At 40.8% G+C, this 23,903-nt stretch overlaps 1 protein-coding gene across 1 annotated transcript in view; it reads right to left on the bottom strand.

Annotated features, from left to right (window-relative positions):
* cntn3a.1 (contactin 3a, tandem duplicate 1) overlaps positions 1-23,903 on the bottom strand; it is a 76,596-nt gene that overhangs the window by 29,048 nt on the left and 23,645 nt on the right. Inside the window, exons 3-8 of the mRNA XM_079272791.1 lie at positions 23,436-23,568; positions 19,129-19,304; positions 12,557-12,652; positions 2,237-2,440; positions 1,450-1,552; positions 945-1,129 (exon numbers count right to left, since the gene is read on the bottom strand). Of these exons, the coding sequence (XP_079128917.1) occupies positions 945-1,129; positions 1,450-1,552; positions 2,237-2,440; positions 12,557-12,652; positions 19,129-19,304; positions 23,436-23,568 (897 nt within the window). The remainder of the gene's footprint in view (positions 1-944; positions 1,130-1,449; positions 1,553-2,236; positions 2,441-12,556; positions 12,653-19,128; positions 19,305-23,435; positions 23,569-23,903) is intronic.

Raw genomic sequence — 23,903 nt, forward strand, 5'->3', positions numbered from 1 at the left:
CTTCCACACACAACTACAGCAAAGGAAATGTGCAGAGGCGACGCAACACCGTACCAAGACAGCGATAGCTACAGGTTGTTGGAAACTTATGACCTTGTTAGCAGAATGACTTTAACATGATCATGCCATTTTTCACTGTTTTAGGGCCTCTACGTCATCAAGAGCGATGGTGTGACGCTACACTGCTCCATGAATAGGCGCTTCCCTTTAAAGCAAAACATGTTTAATTCTGAGCCAACCTACAGGTACTGTGAGCATTTCTCACCAGACCCACAGGTGTTGCAAGAAACTCCATCGGCATTATCATATCAAAGGCACCCTTCTTCACAGGAAAGACAAATCTGGATTTGATGATTTCACTCAAGTACATCCCTACAGGGCCTTGTGGGCAGACATCATCAATGCGTAAACTGCAAAATAATGTAGAGAGAAACCATAAAAATCCTTCATCAAGGGCCATTAAAAGCTTTCCTCGGAATATGGGCCATGAGTCCAGTGTTGGTGAGGGGAAAAATCCCCCCTCCCTGAAAGGTAGTATAAATCTGTGTGCGGCCTGGGTTAGCCTCTGGCACAATAGAGAGCTTGTCAGAAATGAACTACTGGTAATAGGTTAATTTATTACTACATTGCACTATATGATGCGGTTGTATATGGGTTCTAATAAAAGCTACAGATTGCAAGACAACGAGTAAAACTTTTTTGTAAGACTCACACCAAAGCTACACTCTTATTCTGCAAGATTTTCAATCAGGCTCAGTTGCAGTGAAGCTTTAAAGGGTATGAATCAATAGCTAGAAGATTTAGTGAAAGTCTAAGAATGCACATGATATGTTGGGAAGAAGACTGACAGGTTAAAGGCATACCATTTGATTTGTTCCCAAGACAAGAGGTGTGAGGTAAAATCTGTTTTAGATCAAAGTCAGCAAAATCATCCTCCTACTCACCATAGAAAGAGAGCTTTCCTTTAGCAGAGTTTCTTCCTCTGCTGTTTTCAGCCACACATTCATATATTCCTGCATCCTCCTGCTGGAAGTAAGGGATTTCTAATACTCCGCTGGCTTTATTTATGTCCACCTTCCTGCCAAAAGAGGCTCCATCCACTCTCCTCCAGCTGATGGTTGGCACTGGGCTAAACGCATGGAAATAAAACACACAGCAAGGCCACAAAATGAAAAATACTCATGACGATAGTGTTATCTACACATTTAGCCCAGGCTAACACACATATATGTTACCTGTGAACACGCATCTATAAAGCATGCCGATGTTTAATCCATCGGAAACATTAACTAGTGAATGTTTCTTCTGTGTACTGTGGGTGTACAGCACAAGAAGGACTTCAAATGCAAAATCTTCTCCTCTCAAAATCACTTGCAAGGGTCCTCACACATTAGAATGATACAGTAAACAACGCATGGCTGTGGTATAATAACACACAGTGGGACGTACTTTCCAAGTGCAAAACATTCCAGTTTGACAGTTGAGCTCTTAGCAACAGGGACGACTTCAGGGAACTGCACTTCGATCTTTGGCTCATATTCACCCATCACACCTGGAGTTACAAAGAGAAAACATACAAACAATGACAAGCATGCCTGAAGGGAATTATTTCAGCTCAAGGCTAAAAAAGGTCACATAGAAACAAAATTTAGGTCACTCATGACTGTCTCAGCTAAAACAAATTAAAACTCTTTCTTTGGACACTAAACTGTGTCCAATGACCAGTGACCACCATTGGAATGCAATGCTTTTTTTTGTATTTATAAATCACACTCCAGTCCTGTAGTGATGGTCTACAGATCATCAAACATCTACACATCATAATTACAAGCCTATCTTGTTTCAACATGAGAAGAATCAGATGAAGTGATGCGGTGGCCTCGTGAGGTTGACACCAGTCCTCAGTCGGATAAAAGTCTACTTCAAAGGAAGCTTTGATGTCATCGGCTAGATTGTTTCACCAAGAGACTCATCACTCTTTCGGACGTATTGAACAGAACCACACCACCATAATAAAATGTGCTGGCAACAGTTGGCCAGCAGCCGGCAAAATTTATGTTTGCCAAATAAAACTCTCACCTCCTGAAACTTGTCAACTTGCCAGGCTATTGCTAACTGCACCAGCAATTTCAAAGTTGTACTGCTTCAAATTTGGATTTAAATAAATAATAATAAATGTATCACTCTTCCCCTACCTTGTACTCTATGTATAATAAGTAGGGTAAAAGTGTCATACCATCAACACGCAGCACTAGAGGAGTTGGCGGTCCTTGAACACTGCTTTTGGTGACTGTGTTGGTGACGACACACGTGTAGTTGCCCACATCGGAGGACTCCACTTTGGCGATGTAGAGGTTGCCTGTCTTCTGGGACACAAATCGTCGTGTGTCCCGAATGACAAACGACGGGAACTCATTGAAGATCCACGTGAAGGTAAGTTCTGAGGACAAAGTGACAGCGACGCGTCAAAACCACATTTATGCATCATCTATACCTGTGTAAAGATAATGTGTACTGCATCAGCAGTCTTATCACTTCAGTGTGAGCGGGTGCCTTCAGGGATAAAGCAATTTGTGGATTGGACTGAGTGCCAGCCTTCCGTGATTAAAAACACAATGTATAATTGAAGAGCAATTACTCTTACTCACTGTCGGATAAATGCCCCTAATATGATAAAGGTTTAACAGGTTCACTATGTTGGAGAGATGGTGTCGAGGACTTTTCAGGGAAGTCCATAGTTACATCCACTGCAGAAATGTTGGGTCTTTCTGCGGTGGCCCGCCTGTGTTAAGATGAGGAGTGTGGTGGTGATTTAACAACTAACACTCGCTTTCTTAAAACCAACACGTCAACCTTGTCCAAGGCATTTAAGTCCCATCTGTTCCAGTATTGCTGCTCAGTGACATCCGGGGTAATGCCATGTTCACACTGACCGCACGGCCCAAGTGAAAATACAAAAGCAGCCCTCTCATTCATTCTAACGAGACCACTACCTGTCGGTCAACAATCACGGACATGATCGCATGAACGATTATCGCAATGGAAGAAACGTAGGTTGCTACAGTGATAACTTTCCAGAGCTGTAACAGACTTTCCACTTTCCAGTGTTTTGGAATCTGGTGAGCCTTCCAACGCTTAACTCAAATCAGAATTCCTGGATCATATTTCCTCGTCTGTCTGGTACCTGAAGACAGCTAAAGCCTCTGGTGGTTCTGGTGGTTTCAAGGTAAATGTGAGGAGAGCGTTAGATTTGTACGAAGCAAACTCACCCAGTGTAAATTAAACTTAAGATTGCATGTCTGTGATTGTATTCGCATTGCATCATTCTATAATTCCCTGTTCAATAAGTCCCTGTTTATTTCATTTCATATATTTAGTTTCATCGACTTCCTTATCTCTTCTTGGGATTTGTTACCTAATTTGAATATATTTAAAAAAGACAAGAGACAGTAGTTGTACATAAAAACAACAACAACAAGCACCTCCCTTTGTGGCTGTCGTGTAGCAGCAGAGGACCTTAAATCAACCCTTAAGCTGCAGCTCCTGCATGAGAAACTATATAATGCCCAATAAAACCAATGTATTACAGATCATGTTATTCAGTATGGTACCACCTGGTCGACTATTCATCATCCTTGATAACAAACTTCTGGGAAAGACTCGCGGTACTATAAACCAAATGGAGTGCAGTCAGAGAGGCTTTGTACTAACAATGAGCTGCATTTTAAAAAGGAATGATGATGTTTTGACATATTGACACTCGGATAGATTGCTCTGGACCATATTGCATCCCTGTCCCAAAAGCAATCTTGGCCGTTGGTCAAAAACTTGTATAAGTGTTGACTCGGCACTATGGTACAGGGAATAATTGAGGCACGAGTTGGACACTCATCTACTGACTCAGTGTACTTCGCTTTTGCTCTTTGGGGGGCAAGAGGATGTTTGGGATTTTTACATATCACTGCAAACCTTGCAAATCATGACGTGGCAAAGAATCTTGAGATCTCGAGATGTTGAAAAGGCTCCAGTACAGAGTGGGTGTTTTTAAGTGGGTTGGACTGGTAAGAGGTGACCTTGTGATCATCCCAAGAACACAACACGAGATTGAAACTTGGACCACGCAGTGTAATCACATCTGTCGGTCTGTTTCGTGCCAATGTTGTTTTCTGCTTTCCAATGTGGCACATTTTGAGAGTGATGTGTATAACAACTGCGCGGTATTATATACAATCTAGCGCTGCTGTTAGCTTCATACGTCTGCTGGACCAGTTTTTGGCTGGAAGCAGTAACTTCCTTGAGGGTTGTTGTCACCCTGAGGTTGCCAGGCAACCAGCAGAAACTCCCATTGAAAATGTTTTAAGAATTCTTTATTTTTCACTTTAGCCAAAAAAAACAATTAATTGAATTATTTGCTTTTTAAAGTTTTTTATTTTTACCTTTGGACAGAGCCTGGCTAGCAGTTTCCCCCTGTTCCCAGTCTTTATGCTAGGCTAACAGTCTCCTGGCTTTAACAGATTGAGAGTGGTATCAATCGATTCTCTGCAAGAAGGCGAATATGCGTTTCCCAAAAAAAGTTTCCTTTAAGGACTAACATAGACTGATATAAGACAGGTAATAAGAGGAGTGGCATTTCAATTACAATGTTTATCTCTTGTGGTTTCCACTACTTTGAAGTCCACACTAGCCTTTGTCATTTGTACCAACCATAGCTTCTTGGTTCGACCCAACCGACCCACAGAGAGAACAGCTGTAATATCCTCTCTCCCCTAAATAATATATCCCAGCTCCCATCATCACAAGGTCATGTATATTTAATGTCTGTTTTTGAAACAATATCTTCCAAAAGGTGCATTGCATGACGAACTGGAACAACAGCAAATAAGAGGTTACTAATTGGTCAGTTAAAGATTCATGATGAGAAACAGGAAGGAGGAAATAGGAAGTGGAAAGTACCAATGGTTGTATTTGATGATTTGACTTGAGAGCCTCCTGCGGATGGGCGGTAATGGAATAATGCAATCATGACTGACAGTGAGTGGCAGATTTCCATTGTAGTTCCATTTAGCCCTTGTATAATGAACAGGCAGCATCAATTGCCCCTTAATGATCTGAGAGGAGGGAAGAGAAATGCAACATGACAGGCCAAGGACATACTGAATCCAGAGTGTGTATCGTATCAAAAAAAAGAAAAGAGTATGCACAATTTGTCTCAAAGTTGTACTCGCAAGTCTATTCCCTAGACAGTACCAGCCATTAACCAGCGCTAGCTATCTGTATTCATAACACAGAACAAGTTCACTCTATGAAATGGCTTAGGAAGAATCCCTGCAAGCTATGTGTGTTACTTGCCAGCGAGCAGCCTCTGTTTTGAGGTATATGCACTGCAAATAGAGAACAAGTGATTTCAGCCTTGAGTAAATCTAAAAGGCCCGATTCCATTCGTGAAAGGAGGTCAGATGCATTAGGTCCTGGACTAACCAAAGTCATTCAGACCCTCTCAACGCAGATCATGACACAGACTGACATCCAATGCAAATACAGTACACTGCAGTGAAACAACACCACCGGAGCTCCTCTTCGCACTGACAATATTTTGGTCAGTCTTTAAGTGCAACCTCACACTGCCTTACAGTTTCAAAGCATCCTGGCTGCACCAAACTACGTCCTGCAGCTGTCTTGAGGGTTTTGAGGCATCGTTAAAATGAAATAATGGCTTGCTGAATCATGCATGGGATACTGAAATCGTTTAAATGGGAGATGAGGCAGATCCTTGTCGAAGGCAGCATCACGCTGATCATGAATTGTGTCACACTTTACTTTATGAGAGCATGTTTCTCACTTTTCCAACACCGTGTGAGTCTATTGAAATGACAGTCAGGCTTTTCTGTGTTTCAAATGTGCAACAATACATTAATAGTGCTGTAATTAGAGTACAACATTTGTCACGTATTTACCACAACTTTCTTATGTATCCATATTTCTTTTATGCATGTATAAAAAGACTAAACTTGGATGCTAAACTAAAAAACATATGGAGGCAAATGTGTTGATACTTGAGCTTGAACGTATGAAGCTGGTTCAGATTATTTTTTCCTACTTTTTAAAAACCTTTCCTATCATTTATACTTGCATCAATATTACACATATATACACATATAGACATATATATAGACATATATATAGACATATATATATATATATAGACATATATATATATATATATATATATATAGACATATATATATATATATATATATATATATATATATATATATATATATATATATAGACATATATATGTATATATATATATATATATATACATATATATCGTGACCAGGTGCAGCATAGCCATTCATAGTGGTAGTCTAAGAAAGGGGCTTTAGGACAATAGAATGTGATTATAAGGTGTGTGGGTATATGTATAATTGTGTGAGCATGTCACTAAAACTAGATGTTACATTATTACCTAGCAGATATGGTCAGGCTAACCTTTCAGCAAAGATGTTAGAAAATTGGAGACAATTAATCCTACAGCACATCTCAGAATCCTCAACATCTCCATCAACAAGAATAATCTACGAGGACTGCTGCAAAACAATATTGTCAGAAAATGGATCATTGCAAGCACTGTGCAGGGTCTCCAGAGAAGAGCTATGATCCACAAGAAGGAGTTGAGGGGTGCTTGGTATAAAAAAAGGCAGCCTGAACGTTACTGGTCGGTCAGACAAAAGCACATGCCCTGAATGCGTTTATTTGTTATGAGAAAATCAGCAGGGGAGCAAACTGACCTAGTTTGAATGAATTGAACCAAAATTAGATGTGTCGACAGTCTGCATAACAGATAATGCATAACGGATTTTGAACATCCTTGTCCTACATGTTATGGTATCAGAGGTCTTGCATGTCTTTATTCATGATCAACATTTAGTAGCACAAAATCTGCCCCCTTATAAAGAAATAGCTATGTTGTCTATAACATAACCTTTTCATCGTTTTAACAGTATATTAAAATAACAGACTTGGAAATACTTTAATATCAGCTTGACCTTTCCCCAAAAGGTTTTATTATATTTTCCAAGGAAAATTTAAAAGAAGAAAAAATGACTCTTTATAAGCAAGGAAGGAATCTGTTCATGGTCTGTTGCAACTAATAGTTCCTGGAAAAAGACGGATGCATGCATTTGACATGCTCATAAAACTGCCATACCTATTTTGGTTAATGTTGTTAAAAAAAATCATATTTATAATTCAGTCATGCACACAAACTATCCATTTGCACTGCAGTGTTTGAATTGAGGATTATTATTATTATTATAAGAACGTTCCGTCTGTGAGAAAGAGGGTGAGACGACATCATTTGTCACATTTACACTGTAATCTGTAGCAGTGCAGATCTCATGACTTGCAGTACTATCTCAGGTTTGTTTGTCTTCAGCATTATTGATGGTTTTAGTTTGTTGACAAGGGTTAAGTTGTCCTCAGTTAAGCGGAGTTTTGTTGCACTGTGTAAATAAAACCTCTTTAGTCACGCTTGTTGCCTCCTACGGCACAGTGGTGTACCAGTTACCACTATCGCCTCACATCAAGAGGGACTCAAACCCCCTGGCCGGGTCCCGTCTGTGTGGAGTTTGCATGTTCTCCCCATGTTAGCGTAGGCTTCCTCCCACGGTCCAAATATATGCAGGTTAGGATAATTGATGGCTGTAGATCGCCCCTTGGTGTGAATGTGAGCGTGATTGGTTGTCTGTCTCTGTGTGTTGGCCCTGTGACAGCCCGGCGATCAGTCCAGGGTTTACTCTGCCTTTGCCCAATGTCAGCTGGGATCGTCTGAAAACGATGCTGGCAAAACATTTGGCAATTCTAGAGATTTCATATTAGCGTCGACGTAGTTCTCATTCCTTTTTGAGAGCAGGTACAGGCTTTGTATGAGACTGGGTGTGACAGATATGGGCCAGGTGCAATGTAACAGTGTTGGTTACTGACAACAACCCCCTCCAGTACTCTAGTCCCAAAAGATCAGTGTCATGTTGGAGGCAGGGTCCAGAGGGAGTTTGGAGTCAAAATAAAAATAGCACGTTTTCGCAACAAATGACAGACAAGACGAACATGAATTATTGAAGAGAATTATTGAAGAAGTCTATTAACATTTCCCTGCAGACGAAAACATCAAGACCCAGATAACATATCTCCAATGACTTAGTCAAATTCTTTACCCAAACACACTGTGGCATACATCTTAGTAAACATCTGTGAAGTGCGGCGTTGTCAAATGTGCACGATCGCAGTCAAAACAAAGGAGTTTTTGAGCAAAGTACGACATCAGAAGCTGGGGGAGTCTCCTGAATGTTGTGAAAATGAGTTCATAAAGAGAGATGTTACATTTTGAATGCCAATTTCAATAAAATGATGTCCTGATATCCCCTTATTGCACTAAAGTATAGCAATAACATATAGAAACCCCCCTGCTGGTTGAACCATCTGTTAGTTAAAAGGTTAAACAATACATTTCATCACCAATAAAAGAAGAAGAAGAAGAAGAAGAAGCTGTGCCATTAGTAACACACTATATGTGAGAGGAAATAAAATGGAAATGATTCACATGATTAGAGGAGGTGATTTTCAAAGGTGTGATGTTTCTCACAGGGGTGAAGCTCCCACCTGCTGTTAACTTGAATAAAATGAGATTCATCATCAGACGTGTTCCTACGCTATACAATGAAGGTGTGACTTTTACTCATTCGACACTTCCAGTCCTTCCCAGAGCCGAGCAGCAGCACTCCTGAATAACTCTTGAGGTTTGAAAATGTGAGTGCCTCTTGGCCCCGTTTTTCAATGCAATGCAAAATCTTCAAATAAAAACAAAAAGTGTTGTACTTGTCTCATACTTATATGTACTTAAACGTAGTATGCCATTATGTCCTCACTAGATCACATTTGTTCTCACACAATAGCAATACAAAATTAACAAATTCATCTTTTGCTCTGAATAGAAACAATTACCAGCAGATATTAAAAGTCCAAGCTATTACAGCTGTAACTCCACTTTGCTTGACTTTCCTTACATATATTTCATACATAACGGTTCAATACGAATACACGTATCGTTACACCCCTAATATATATATATATATATATATATATATTTTTTTTTTTTTTTTTTTTTGCTGCTGCCTTTAATTGAACCACATTCAATTCATATATTAATCAATTTCCTGCATTTCTGCATTTTACTACTGTATTTTATTTCTTACACTGTTTATTAATAAAATGTTTTAATGCAATGAATGTTCTTAATTGTTTTTAAATCTCCTTTTCTTTTGCCTTATGTTTTGATGCTTTTAATGGTTTTATGTGAAGCACTTTGAATTACCTTGTTGTTGAAATGTGCTATACAAATAAACTTGCCTTGCCTTTTGTTTTTTATGATTATGTGTTGCTAAGAAGACACCCCAGAAGATGGGTCACTCAGGTATAGTTCCATCATTGTTCAAAGTCAAAGAATAACTTTATGATGTTCGTTGTAATGAATAAATATATTTTAAAATCAAGTACATTTCTCTAAGTGAATACATTGATGCTTGGTTACCGAAACATCTCCCACTTCTTCAGACTGGCTTGCAAACAGCGCTTCCGGCCTGTTTGTGTATGTGTGCAAATGACCCAAAACATTTTGCAACATGTAATGTTTCCAAGGAGAAGTCAGTCAATGTCGAATCATTTCTGGACTCATCGCTAAAACCCCCAAAAAGGTTGGCCCGGGGAGCGCCACACTCCTCGTCAATGCAGTCACATAAAGGGAGCAATCTTCCTCTTCCAAATTACAAACATTAGCCCGGTGCGTGCACAATGGCCGTCACAACAGACAATGCATTGAGAAGAAATGAGACCGGATTTAGCATATGGGACATTGCCACGACTGAACTTGTGCCGTTTCCCTACGAATCACGAAGAAACTACTGTATTATTATTGCCAAAATCGTTGAAAAAAATATTTTTGGACCCCGTCATGACACCGCTACTACAGCCCAACACTCCTGACAATGCTGCGGTTTTGTTTTTAGCTGGCTGGAGTGCATGTTGGCATTTGGACACCTTCCACCGGGGGATGTGTCTAAAAAAGAAAAAAAGCCATTACACTACGAGGCTGCCAAAAGTGAGCATGTGGCTCATTGTCCCAGCTTCTCTTGTCAACACAAGATGGGATGTCTCATTATAACATATACAGAACAAAGCATTACAAATGTGAGCCTACGCATAGGTTTGCAAGTAAGTGTGTGATGATGATAAAAAACAAAAGCATCTCATCCTATTGTCAAACAAACAGCATTCCTTTTGCACAGTAGCACACAGTATGAATCAGTGGAATAAAGTTTCCCTAAACGACACGAACAACATATAGTTCATGTTAAAAATGACATCCAGCAGCAGAAGCTTGAAGTACTTGTTTTTCAGTTTGTATAATATTGTTTCAGGCAAGCCCTTATTGGGCTGGGCCACATGCACAACTCAACATCACAGCATTAAAAGGTGATACATCTGAAATGCATAGCATTAATAGAGCAGCAAACAACTCTTTGCTATGTGAAGACACAATGGAGTAACGTCTACTTGAGCAGAGATGAAGTCGCCCTCCCTCTGTTTGTGTTGTTAACCAAGCTTCTCTGCGCTTTGTTGACAAAGTCTGTCCGGCTGTTAGTGCATGCGAGTCCCAGTGGTTGCCCTACTGGCTAGCTAATCGCCGCCATTCTGCACTGCACTCATACGGCGGGTACTGCTGATAACCCATTCTGAATATGATGTATGAAGAGAACTGGATGCAGCATCTGACGTGGGCCCCTGTTCATTAAAAGTTAGACTTCTCAGTGTAAAATTCTGATAAAATGACCCGGTTAGAGGAAACACACTAGCGTTTCCTCTAACCTGTTATGGGAAAATATGTCATGGTCTTATGCTTTAGGATTGAAGAATGTAAGTATTTTAAAGTGCAGGCACAAAACCTATTTGAGTAGATGATTCTATCAGTTTTGCATCCAGGTGTTTTGTTATCTGTTATCTTGTTATCTGTTTTCCTGTGCATTGTTTCTGTCTTCAAAGACGGCGACACACAGGTCTAGATTACGGTACTTCCTGATCAGCATCAGCTGAAGAGCATGACCCTCTGTATGTATGTGTGATGTGTGATGGTAAAACAGGCTTATTCAGACTCTGTATTTCTTGTATCTGAACCCTTTGATTGGGTCACAGTGACCCAATCAAAGGAAGCAGTATAAATGTCCATGTATCTGACTATGTTGTCAGAGCACCTCTAACAGATGACGGCGATGTGTCTGTGAGACTGTGCTCTCTTTGCTTGCAAGACATGCATCTGACTGTGTTATTCAGAGCACCTCCTGCAGATGACGTGATGTGTCTGTGGGACAGTGTTCTCTTTGCTTGCAAGCAAATAAATTGACTATTACAACCTTGATCATTCATCCAGACTCTGTTTCATTTGACATTGATTTGATAACACTTTGACACTCTTCTCCCGACTTTTCATAGAAATATTCCACAACAAACCTCACCTCCATCTGTCCAGCCTTGTTCTCGGGCTCATTCACATGAACAGAGGAAGGAAAATAACTCTGGATTCAGCTATTAGTGCAGTATACAACTTTTAGGACCTAATGATTTAAATAATGGCTATTCATGAGTTCCTACTTGGAAGTTGAAAACACTGCTCTGTGAACAGTTACCTTCCTCAATAACTCATTTAGGTTGTTTTTTTTAAATTCCAGTTTGCCATTAATTGGGCAACATAATTGAGTAAGATTATAGGATCAAATTGTCATGATAGAATTCCACCAAACTTTGTGACAAGATAATATTGAATAATAATAGCCTTAAAAGAGTCAACTGGAAATACCAGTATGAGTTTTAACACCAGTTCCTTTTTAACATCACATAAGACATTGCCTACAAAATCTATTTAGAAGGACAATTTGGACTAAGCCACTGAAAAAACACTATCACTGAACTATCATATGCTGATCTTTAGAAATAATGGCTGAAAGGTGGAGAATTTCATTCAGCGCTGCTCGCTGGTAGAATAAAAGCCCCATCTCCAGACCCCTGTGTGGGAGTTAATAGCACTGGATGCTAACTCCCAATGATAATGTCATGGAAGCAAAGGGCTGATGTGAAGCACAAAAAGCGCCTTCAGAGAGAAGCTCTATTACTCAGCCTGGCAGGGCCCCAGCCACAGACAGCCTCTCCAGTCTGCATGACAGAGTTTTTCCTCACCCCCATTGAAAATCAGGCTGACAGGCCAGTGTCCCAAAGTAAAAATGACTCACTCCACTGACCCCAATAACACAAACAAACAGCCAGGAGATCTGAGGGGGAGAGCACAAATGTACGTGACTTCCACTTTGTCCAGATAAGCACGGAGCGGATCCGTTCTCACTGATGCTAAGCTGTTGTTGAGCGGCAGCGCAAATGACCGAATGTGTGACGTAGCAACTAAAATGAAAGTCTTGACAAGGTAAAGAACTTCGAGATAAGGCCGTCTTACCTCCGGAGTGGTGTGGTGGGCCACACAGTAGGACCACTCCTTGACCTTCACGGACCCTCACTGGACTTCTCTTCTGTGTCTTGAAGTTCTCCAAGTCTGTTGACCACAACACACACAAAAACAATACAGCTAAATAATGAATTATTCTCAAACGCCATACGCACACACACACACAAGACATGCAGAGTTGTTTACAGAAGTAAAAAATGCACCGCGGGTCATATCTGTGGCTGCTCAATAATTTAATATCTGGTCAGAACACACAGCTATACAGACCAGAGTTCAACAGTGGCACACGATGCAGAACTTTTCCATATTTCCATAAAGCCCGCTATATGTTTGCATAAATGCTGTAAAGACCTAAACACACCTGACTGGTGCAGAAAGCAATTCCTCAAGTATAAGTCACACATGAGTGAATTTAATTGGAACTGTGAATTGTTATCACTTTCTGTGTTTCATCCACTGCACACAGACCAGTAACAATTAAATGACTAAGACTGAAACATCATTTGTATGGAGACCAATTACTTGTTGACAACCTGCTGAGAAAAAGCAAATAAAGACAGCAATCCTCGCACATTCTGCCTTTTCTTGCTGTGGCTCTTGGAGATATCGCAAGCCGTGCAGCCAAATACGCGGCTGCCATATAATGACATAATCAAGACTAAATGCGAAAACAGGGAGAAAGAATGTAAAACTGACACCTCCTGTCTACAAGCACATAGCAGGATGAGGCACCGCATATTAAGTACAGAACGTGATCTTTTCAGACCTTATGAGTAATTGAAAACTGCACCCAGCAGCACAGCATGTACATTATCAAAATCAAAAGAAGATTTTTTTTTGGGTCCGCAAATGATTTAGTGGGAAAGCTTCAGAATGGCTTCACAAATTAACAAGTAGATCATTAAGTTCTGTTAATATTTGGTGCAGACAGATTGTGCGGATGCTTCAGTGGCCAGTTCTAAATCTATGGCCGATCCATGGGTAACAATAGCATGGAGCCTCTCGGTGGAGGAACAGATTGAGCACAGTCAGGGTCCCTCTGGCAGCAACCCATCTTTACTGCAGATCCCTCTGTTAAACTCCTCAGTGAATGTGAGAAATGTATTCATTTATAACTCAATATTCATTCATCAAAAAATATCAATTTGTAAGTTGATGCTTTGTATGTGAGAAATGTTTGTAAAAACAATGCTTTTCAGGCCTCTGCTGATGTTCATGCTCAACTTGATGTCTTAATGTAACATTCGCGAGTTAACCACAACATAAAAAATTTAAAAATCACAATAAAATGTTTTATTGAATCTTACTCGCAGATATTAACAACCAGCATTGGAATCCCAGAGCGGCAGAGATAACGTTGTCTTTCTGTTATTGTGGTATCACCTGCTAACAGAAGTCATTTCAGTCATGTTCATTTTTTCCATTAAAATTCATTATATTGGTGAGTTGTTTAATTTCAATCAACCATTTTGCATGAACTCCCACCATATTACCTGCTTGTCGTGGGTCCCTAAATACCTTTAACAATCATACTTACATATTTAGCTAGCATGCAAAATACCAGAACCCTGAAACATAAAATCATTAATCTTAAATTTAAATCTGTGGTTTTCTTACTGCGACAAGACAAAATGCCTGCTGTGAAAAAGGCCTACAGTTGTTGGGACATTTCACTCAAAACCACAAAAGTCAACCTGCATGTGGTGCTGGAGAAAAAAAGCCCAAATGAGTGCGTCGTATTAACTGCAGCTCCATGTTTTCCCCTGCCTCGACATGCTATTTTAGCTTTGTGAGGAGGCAAACAAGCTATCTTGGAGAACTATGGCTGCTCTGGCAGGGCCACTTGCTGAGTCAGACAGTATGTCCCAGCAGCTGCAGTGGCACTGCTTCTGAATGGTTTGATGTTGTGAATCGTTTGGTTTGAGTTATTTTTTTTTTCTGCAAACGGTTGTCATCATAAATGCTGATAAGAAATAATACAAGATCCACTGTTGCTCGTCTGTGGTTTCAGATTTGCTGCAATTTTTTTTTGCATTTTGGGTGTTCAATATGTGTGGTTCCTTAGACAGAAAATAGGTCTGTGTTTATCTTCTGGCTTCAGGAGTCTGCGGAGTTTATGGTTTTTATTGGAAAGAGAAAAATAAAGAAGAAACTAATATGTAACAATGTGCAGTACTTGTCTCGTAATACCAGACAATCGGAGATTAATGAGGCGGTTTTAGCAGCCAAACTGAGGAGACGTGCGTTATAAAAATTTAAAAAATCCTGAATAAAACAGACTTTTAATTTAATGTCAGTTTACCAACTGCACAGTCAAAGAAGGTTCTCAGCTTTGAAAAAAGAACAGGCTTCATTCACAGATGAAACGGTCTTCTCTGATTAAACGGTTTGCACAATTGCCATGCAACAACTCCTCTTATCCACTCTTTACCACCAAGTTAAACAGCTCACATGAGCCATCTACTCCAAACAAGCATGTGTGCGTGTGCGTGTGTGTGCGCGTGTGTGTGCGTGTGTGTGCGTGTGTGTGTGTGTGTGTGTGTAGGGAGCATTGGGATTGAAAAACAGTGTGTCAAATCAAAAATGTTACCAGAAATACAGGGCCAGATTTTGGGTGCCTTTTTGCTCACCATGCCCAGTCCATCATTAGGCACAACATACAGGAACAATTAACTCCTTTCTAAAATCTGACTCATACATTAGAAAGTAGCAGAGTTGCTCAACTCACACTGAGAGTGAAGCTCTCCTGATCAATATTCCTTTGGAGTATGGTGGAGCGTAAATGAGCGAGACACACTAAAAGCCGACAATGCCTGACAACCCAAGCTGTTCCGCACCCCGTGGATCATCTTATCAAGCCCATCACGGCTCTGCACCTCCATGTGCTGCTCCGTGGCAGGGTTTAGGCCATTTTGAGTGCTTTCAGATCCATGAAATTGGATGTGGATTTGCATTTTTGTGCTAGCGTCATGAATGTGACCCATTGTAATGAATGAGAGGTGATAGGGAAGACAAATTTAAACCATTCTGTTGGAGTGTGTGAGCTCGAGGGCGATTTGTGATATGGTTACATTTGTCACCTAACTATTAGACAAAAGGCTTGACTAGTTTAAAAAAACTTTCCTAAGTGGGCTTTATGTGACCTCTAGCTATGGTATAATTTGCCTCCATTCAGGGGATCGTTCATATTTCTGATGTGAGCTGACCAGTTTGGATATAATATACACAAAGCTAAATAAATAATAATAATAAATGACAAACCCTTAGGCTTTCATCCATACAATAAGTTGTTTACATGTATATTTAAGATGAATTAAAAAAATATTTAGATATTCAGAAAATATTTCGTAGAAAATTGTCTATACAGCAGCTCTGTCCCGCTATCACCAGATTCTATGATGGATTTTACGCTTGTTTATAGTTTTTATCTGTATTTTAATGTCATCTCCCTGCACTGGACAGCTATTTGTGCAGTTTGCTTGAAAAATGATTGTCAATATTATCATAATCATGACTTGATCAGGCTTTTTGGAGTCTTTTTTTATTCGGCTAGATCGTGATTTATGTAAATTCTGAAAGATTTTGCTGAACTTTATTTATCTCTTAAGTCTCTACTTTCTCATTGAAACAAATACACATTGAATTTGTCATGAAACATTTAACATCAAAGACAGAATGTAGGTTTGGGGAGGAACAGCAAAAAAATGTTCATGCGGTCCTAATAGAAAACTCTGACATGCAGCCAAGTACAATAGCCGAGTCAAAGCCTTTTGTAATTACGTGAGAATAAAAAAAATGATAAAACACTTGAACACACTGAAGCAAGCTTTAACAACTAAATGGGTAAACCCTCAACAATTAGAATGTAAGATAAATGATTGTCCTAATTCTTATAAAGTACACAACATCTGTGTGGTGTTACATTGAAACCCTTCAAAGCTGTAATGTACAGCTAACCCATGCGATACGTATTACACGTTATCGAGTGGTCAGTCAATATTCTTACCATGCAGTATCTAGTCTTTTGTTAATTACTGGATAAACTGACTGTGGTTGTAGAGTGAGGTAGGAAGGCTCACTAATCACTCAGTAAAGCTTCGTCTGCTTCTCGTCTTCCCTCAACTCACCTCTCCTCTGTTGTCAGAGAAGCATCATGCAGTGACCAGTGAGACATCTGAGGAGTGATAAACATCAAGAGGGGCCTAATTCTTACAGAGCGCTGCTGCCGTCGTCTCCTGACAGTTACAACACTGTTGTGAAGCGCTTCATTCAGAATATGCCCACTGTCACCCTCCCTCAAAGAGGATTTGAAGCCCAGATTGAGCACCTAGCATCGCAGTGCTGACAATAAACGCTATTGTCCCTTCCTCAGATGCTCTCCGGCTCAAAACAGACTTAATGTTCACCCAAGGCAAAAAGCAATGAATAAAGAGCACAGAGCTGATGGAAATCAGAGAGGCAGGGGAAAAACCAAAAACAACAAGCGATAGAAATCTTGCAAAGTAATTACACAGATAAGGCAGTTAGGTTAGACTCGAGCCGGTAAGAAAAATAAAAATGCAAATTATGTGCAATTACAGGACAAAATGTGATAGGAGAAATCATGAGAACCAAGATACAAGGGAGTCACATCCTGCATTGCTTTCATAAATACACCTATTTCACCCTTCATTAAACACGTGGTTACCCTTGTGGCTCTATAAGCAGCGCAGCATTCAGGCTGCAGCACATCCCCTCTTCAGGTCAGGCGTCCTATACACGTTGCCTATACTGCAGGCCTTGGGATCTGTTGTATAATGTTGCATCTTGCGTCAGTGAAAATCCTTAGTTACACCATAAATACCCCTTGGGGATTAGGAAATTCAATCTGGCTCGATAACCAACTAGATTATTCCTTCCAGCACTTCCAGCAGGCGAGCAGAACCTTTTAAATATTTAAGTCTGTATTGTCAACAGGATCAAGGACCTTTATACTTTCAGAGCTTTAAACTCCTACCAGATGGCAACAGACACGTTACGTCATCCGTCCTCCAGAGGATTAAACATGTAGGCTACGCACTGCACAGCCATGCAATACAAATCTGATGATATGCGACATCATTAGTTTGTGCAAATCGTAGACATTGATCTCGGTCGCCATATCAGCAAGGACTTCCAAATATAGATAAGACTGTTAAAGAAGGTGGTGTTTGATTATGAGCAGGCTGTAATCACTGTTCTACATTTGTTTTTAGCAGCAGTGCCCAAAAAGCCTTCGCTTTAGACTACCAGACCTAAGAAGATTACCCTCTACACGTTACTGTAGATCCTTGTGTTTTCCTTATTAATGGCCTTTGCTTTGGCCCCTTAGTGTGTGAAAGACCATACCGAGCTCCTCTGAGTCAGAGTCGGTTACCAATGACACGATACGGACTCTCATAACAGGCTGCTCCTCCGTGAATTATTCCCTTGACCCGAGACCCGCTCAATCATAGAGCAGACTTAATTAAGTTAAACAAGAGCAATAAATAAGACGCACGACACGTCGGCACTGATGTTTGTCCTCATCTGTTGACAACAGCAGCGGGTCCCAGGTCGGGGCCCAGGCAATGGATGACACCAATAACGATGACATACAGTTCAGGTCGGGGCCTCGAAAATTGAAAGGAAATGTGAATATGATCAACAGCTTGCCAGCAACTCAGGGCACCGATTTGCACTTTATGTCGAAGATTTAATGCTGCTTTGTGACAAAGAAGCACCAAATCGGGGCAAGATAGATACCTCTGTGCTCTCCCTGCCAAGGATCATCCCTGGGTCGGCTATGGCAGCGAAACAGACATCAGAATTCAATCTAGCTGCACCATCTGTTCACAGATATCAGGGCTGTCATTTGATATGGGCTGCCCATCAAGAGTGGAGGCCTCAAGTTCACCTTGCCATCAGAGATGCCTTAGACTCTGGTCTTATAAAATGTGATGGATGAAGGCTGTAAAGCATGAACTATACTGTCAAGGCCCAGCACACAATCATCACAGGGGTGTGAGACGTTTACTGGAGTAAACAGCGGCGCTGGATCTTTAATCAGGGTGAGAGAATAAAAGCGTGACAGGAACACCGCCGGTTAATTTGTGTTTTCTCATTGGCAACTTTAACAGTATCAGCCTACTATAAGTGTCTCTCGTCGCTGGTTGTTATTTTTAGTTCGAGAAGATCAGGTCTGACAACAAACACTTTCCAAAGAATCCTACTGGGTCATTATACTTTCAGAGAACCAGAACGTCTGATGTTTAATGAAACTTTTACTTTAAGGGGGAAACAAAGACGGAACTGATCTCAACGGAACTGTAGTTGAATTGAGGTGAACTAAACCCAAATGAAGTCAAATAACAAAACTGCTTTTGGTTATTAAAAATCATAGACGCATTACCACATGGGCAAAGTGGAAACTTGCCCAGGGCCTTGAGGGGCCCTTAATTGGCCTTAATTATTATCTTTTTTTTCATTTTGGTCATGATCGTCCGTCCATGTTGCAAATCCTTCTGATAAGACACATTGTTTGGTGAAAAATAATATGGACTTACATGCGATGTGCAGACTGGCCTGCCTGCTGACGATGGTACCAAAAGAGTTTGATGCCAGGCACTGATAGATGCCGACATCTTCCTCTTTATTCAGACGGCTGATGTGTAAGTTTCCTCCCATGAGAGAGTAACGGGACCCTGGTCTGGGCAGGACGAAGGAGTCATTGAGCTTCCACCTGTGAATATAACAGAAAAATCCTTAATACAGAGAGTAAAGATGCCCTGTATTGTATCTTGCCTATTGTTCAGACGAACTTGATGCTGTTGCAAAAAGTCAAATTAATGTCAAATAGAGAAAAGCCAGTAGCCTAAGCTGGATAAAAGCAGACAGAAATAACACAGTCTGATGTGCGTTGCTGCAAAACCCAAATTAATACAACTAAAAGGATAAGCAATCAGCAGCAGTCATTTCAAAAGACTGTTCATTTCTTTTCAGGCTTTTTCTAACTTCAACTTTTTCAACACATTTCTTACTCACCAAGCAAATGCTCTACATTCCTCTGACATCTCCTTTGTCTTTCCAGCCTGTTTGTCCATCAATGACAACCGCATGAGTGAGGCCCTTTCACCATGAATCAAAGTCCGCCCCTCCAATCATAGTGATTATCAGACAGGGGGGCCAAGCACCAGCGGCCAGATTCATCCAACTCTGTGCAGATTCACAACTAAAACTCTGTTCTAATTCTTCTTTCTCGTCAGATTCAGAAAGCTGATTCCGCAGTATGAATCTCAATCACTGTGGAACTGGGTGCACTTGTACGAGCCTCATTGCCACACGCGCAGTTAGCCATATATGGATGTAGAAACACTATATTAGACCTGTCGATGAGAAATATGCCACAGAAAGTGCAATTTCTCCAATAGCTTATTACACTCGGCTGTGGCTATTTGTAGCGTCAATACTGCTTATTCATCACATTTCTGCAAACCATCATTCTCGTAAATTCTCAATCATCAGTATTATTAAACGTCTCGGGTGATAAATGATTCACTCATAGCGCTCATATTGAAACAGACTGATTGCTTCACAATTCAGGATAAAATGAACCGACCATTAACAGGGAGATGATGGCTCGAATGTAACTAAAAAGAACAATGGAATTCAGCTCTCATGAATACCGTAGTTTTAAATGTTGATAAATGCAGCTTGACATTTTACAAAATGCTGCATCGCCTGCGAAAATAATCACGCAATCTGTGAATTTGTTCAAACAACCTAAAAATATTGGAGCAGGTCTTTGAAATGCTATTCAATCTCTTCCTTCTCAAATCACCCACTGCTATCTCAGCTAAACCTGGTTGATGCCTGCTCTGTTTTCTGTCCCAAGGACTGCTTAACACATATTTATATTGCACATTTATGGGAATCCAGCAAGTGTGTGTGTGAGAGAGCGAGAGAGAGAGAGAGAGCGAGAGAGCGAGAGAGAGAGAGAGAGAACGAACAGAAAGATGCAATTGCCAGCAATCACTTTTTAACTGTACGCGATTCAGGAGATTTAATGTTGTTCACTTTGCATAATTAAAGCTTATGGTCTAAGAAAACCTGCTGAGTTGTAGATGCCAGTTCAACCGAATGCAGCATGTGATCATATTAACAACCCAACTGATGATATAGACTACAAGACAGACTTTACACAAAAACACTAAAGAGTTAAACCTGTTTTGCAGAAAACTTTCTAAATGTATTCAGACACATTTCATCAATTTAATAGCTTGTTGAAATTGTCTGTATTATACCCAGGAAAATGGCAAATGGCACTTTCGTTCTCAAACCGAATCACAGTCAAAGGGAAAGAAAATTAGCAAAGACAAACAAGAAGAGTGACACTTTCTTGACTCTGAAGAAAAAGCTTTTCATCGGAGGAAATAAGACACACATTAAGTTGAATGTTAGCTCCTTGGTCTTGTTGATTCGATTTTCAGAGCTCTCTGAGAAAGAGGAGGCTGGGGGTTTCTATTTCTGACCTTCTTCCTCCTCCTTCAGTGGGAAGGATTAAGACAAAGACAGCGGCAGAGCGGGGCTGAAGGGAGGGAATGGAGGGACATATGCAGCAGAGCGGTGCTCAACGGCAGATTGGCTGATTAGATTGATTTAGTGATTTGGTGTTGCAGCTTGAACCGCTCCAAGAGCTCCAGATGAGACAAATCAAGGGTGCACGGTGACAACTTGGAGTGGGGGCTTTATGTTGCTAGGAGTCATTGGGTAGTCTTTGGGCAAATTAATTTGTCCTTGGCGACCCTGAAATAGACCTGCCTTCATACGCAGCAGTCAAGAGCCACTCGGCATATGGTGTCCTGCTGCTGAACCTCACAAGGACCCTCAACTCATTCCCAAATCTGGCACAAGTGACCTTTGGTTTGAAAAAGGAGAGTGCAAAAGGCGACGACAGCCCTATGATGTATGCTGACTGAACTAACGACACAGCAATATGTCCATCTGAATATCAGGCCCATCATTAAAAGGGATACAAGTATGAACTCATAACAGCTTGTGATTAATCTGAAAACCACTTCTTAATGTGCTGTATCGACTGCCACAGTCGGTGGCACTTGCAGTAATTAAAGAGCTCATCAAAGCCAAATTTGATTCGATTTGGAGTCGGACATGCTCTCAGAATTTGAACTTGCAGATATGAACTCGTGAACTGGTTTTCATTTGAGAAAGTAGGACGATCCAGATGGTGAAAGAGCGACTGATTGCTTCATACGTATTCCAGTCGATCCCAGTGATAAGATCTTGAACATTCATTTCAATTTGTGCCCATTAGGCATAACACCGAGGATCTTCAAGCTACATTAACGGCTGCATATGCTGATATTATGAAGGATCGTTTCAACCTATTACACATTAAATGCTTGGCTCTGCAATTTGCATTTAATTACACTGACAGGAGTACAACAGCTATGTGGCCTCATTTGATAGACTATAAATTAATAGCTTATGCGCTTGATGCACTTTAAAGCAAATCATTGTTTGTCATTTGTTTTCATTTGTTGTCATTTTAGCAGCAACTGGGTACCAACTCGTTTCTAACACAACTGCCCGCTCGACCTCATAGTGCAGGGGTCTCAAACTCCCGGCCCGCGGGCAGAATCCGGCCCGCCACGTCATTTTATGTGGCCCGCGAAAAAAAAAAAAAAATCTTTTTTTTTTTTAAGTTAGTTACTTGATAATAAAAATATCCCCATAGTCGAAATTATGAGATAGAAAGTCTAAGTTATGAGATAGAAATGATGAGATACTTAAACACAGAAGCAGCTCTTTGGCTGGCTACTGTACATTTGACATGGAAATGTATTGTGAGTACATTGAAGACTTTAAACGTGGCTTTAAAACACATGAAATACTTCATGTGGGATTGTGCAAACGCACCCTTGAAAGGATTTTAAGCATTGAACAAAGTTATTGTGATAACTTGTTTGATATTTGTCTTTGCTATTTTCTTCAATAGTTTGATCTTTGATAGAGTAATGTGGGTTTCTTAACCCTCAATTAAAAGAATTTAAGTTATAATAACAGAAATGTGCTTAAATATAGTTTTACATTTATATAACTACATGTACAATATTTTTACACTTGAATAAACAATAATCAAATGCAGAGACAGTTATTTATCAATATGTTAGGAGTAGTTACATTTACACCGTCTTACATTTACAACCGGCCCTTTGTGGGAGACCGTGATGCTGATGTGGCCCGGAGTGAAAATGAGTTTGAGACCCCCGTCATAGGGCCAGAGTGCCGAGCATCAGTTCCTCCGCACCTCCGTCCGTCACGTGATTACAATCATGCGTAGTGATAACCTCCAAAATCAGATGCCCTTTGGCAATGTGGGCACAGCCGTGGGCAGTGATGCTGCACACAAAATGTAACTAGAGCTGTCCCGAAGCGGTGATATGGTGGGGCATCTTCTGCCACATCATTTCTGGCATGTGAAATACACTCCACTGGTGTTTTCCTCCCCACTCCATCTCTGTCATGATAGCAGCAGAGGTTTGGTGCTGATGACAGGAAGCTCTACAGCAGATCAATGCCCCCCCCCCCCCCCCCCCCCAAGGCGAATATACAATAGACCAACAACTGAGGCCAATTAATTCATCATTCTCAAACTAACCATGACTGACAGGGACGCCGAGTGCTGCAGGCATGTGAGCAGCAGCGAGCCATAAGGTCCACAAATCTTCTCAGGGCAATAAATCCAATCTCACTCGGGGATTTTTTAAGGAAGAAATTCTGCACTTGAAAGCTCTGAGAGAGTTCTGCGTAACAAAACCTGTGTGCATAAAGCAGTGCCTGGAGGAGTTACCTGTAGAAGGGCGGCGGGTGTCCCTGGGCCTCGCAGCTAAACACCACCTCTTGGCGATTCTCACCCGCTCCAAGGGGAAAGACCACACTGCCGGGTTGTTTGGTGAACACAGGCCTCAGCAAGACTCCGCTTCCTGGGTGGAGAAACAACAAAACTGCATCAACTTTGATGTCCCGGTGAGCATGAAAAACATTTTTTTTTTTACATTTTTCTGCTGGCAAGTAGATATTGCAAGCTTAGACAGGAAGGAAGCAAGTGGGAAAAGAGTGCAGCGCAAGGGAAGGTTGAATCACTGTAAAATCTCTGTATAGCGTGGATCCATGTGAGCAGAGCCCATGAGCATTTTTCATATTCGTCGTAAAAGGCTGCGAGATCCCCCAAGAACTGCATAATCAGCTGGTAACCTTCATAAAACTTTAATGCAAACATCTGAATGTACAGACTTGTCAAAAGCACACTACGCTGCCA

Source organism: Melanostigma gelatinosum, assembly GCF_949748355.1.
Source record: "Melanostigma gelatinosum genome assembly, chromosome: 8".
NCBI lineage: Eukaryota > Metazoa > Chordata > Actinopteri > Perciformes > Zoarcidae > Melanostigma > Melanostigma gelatinosum.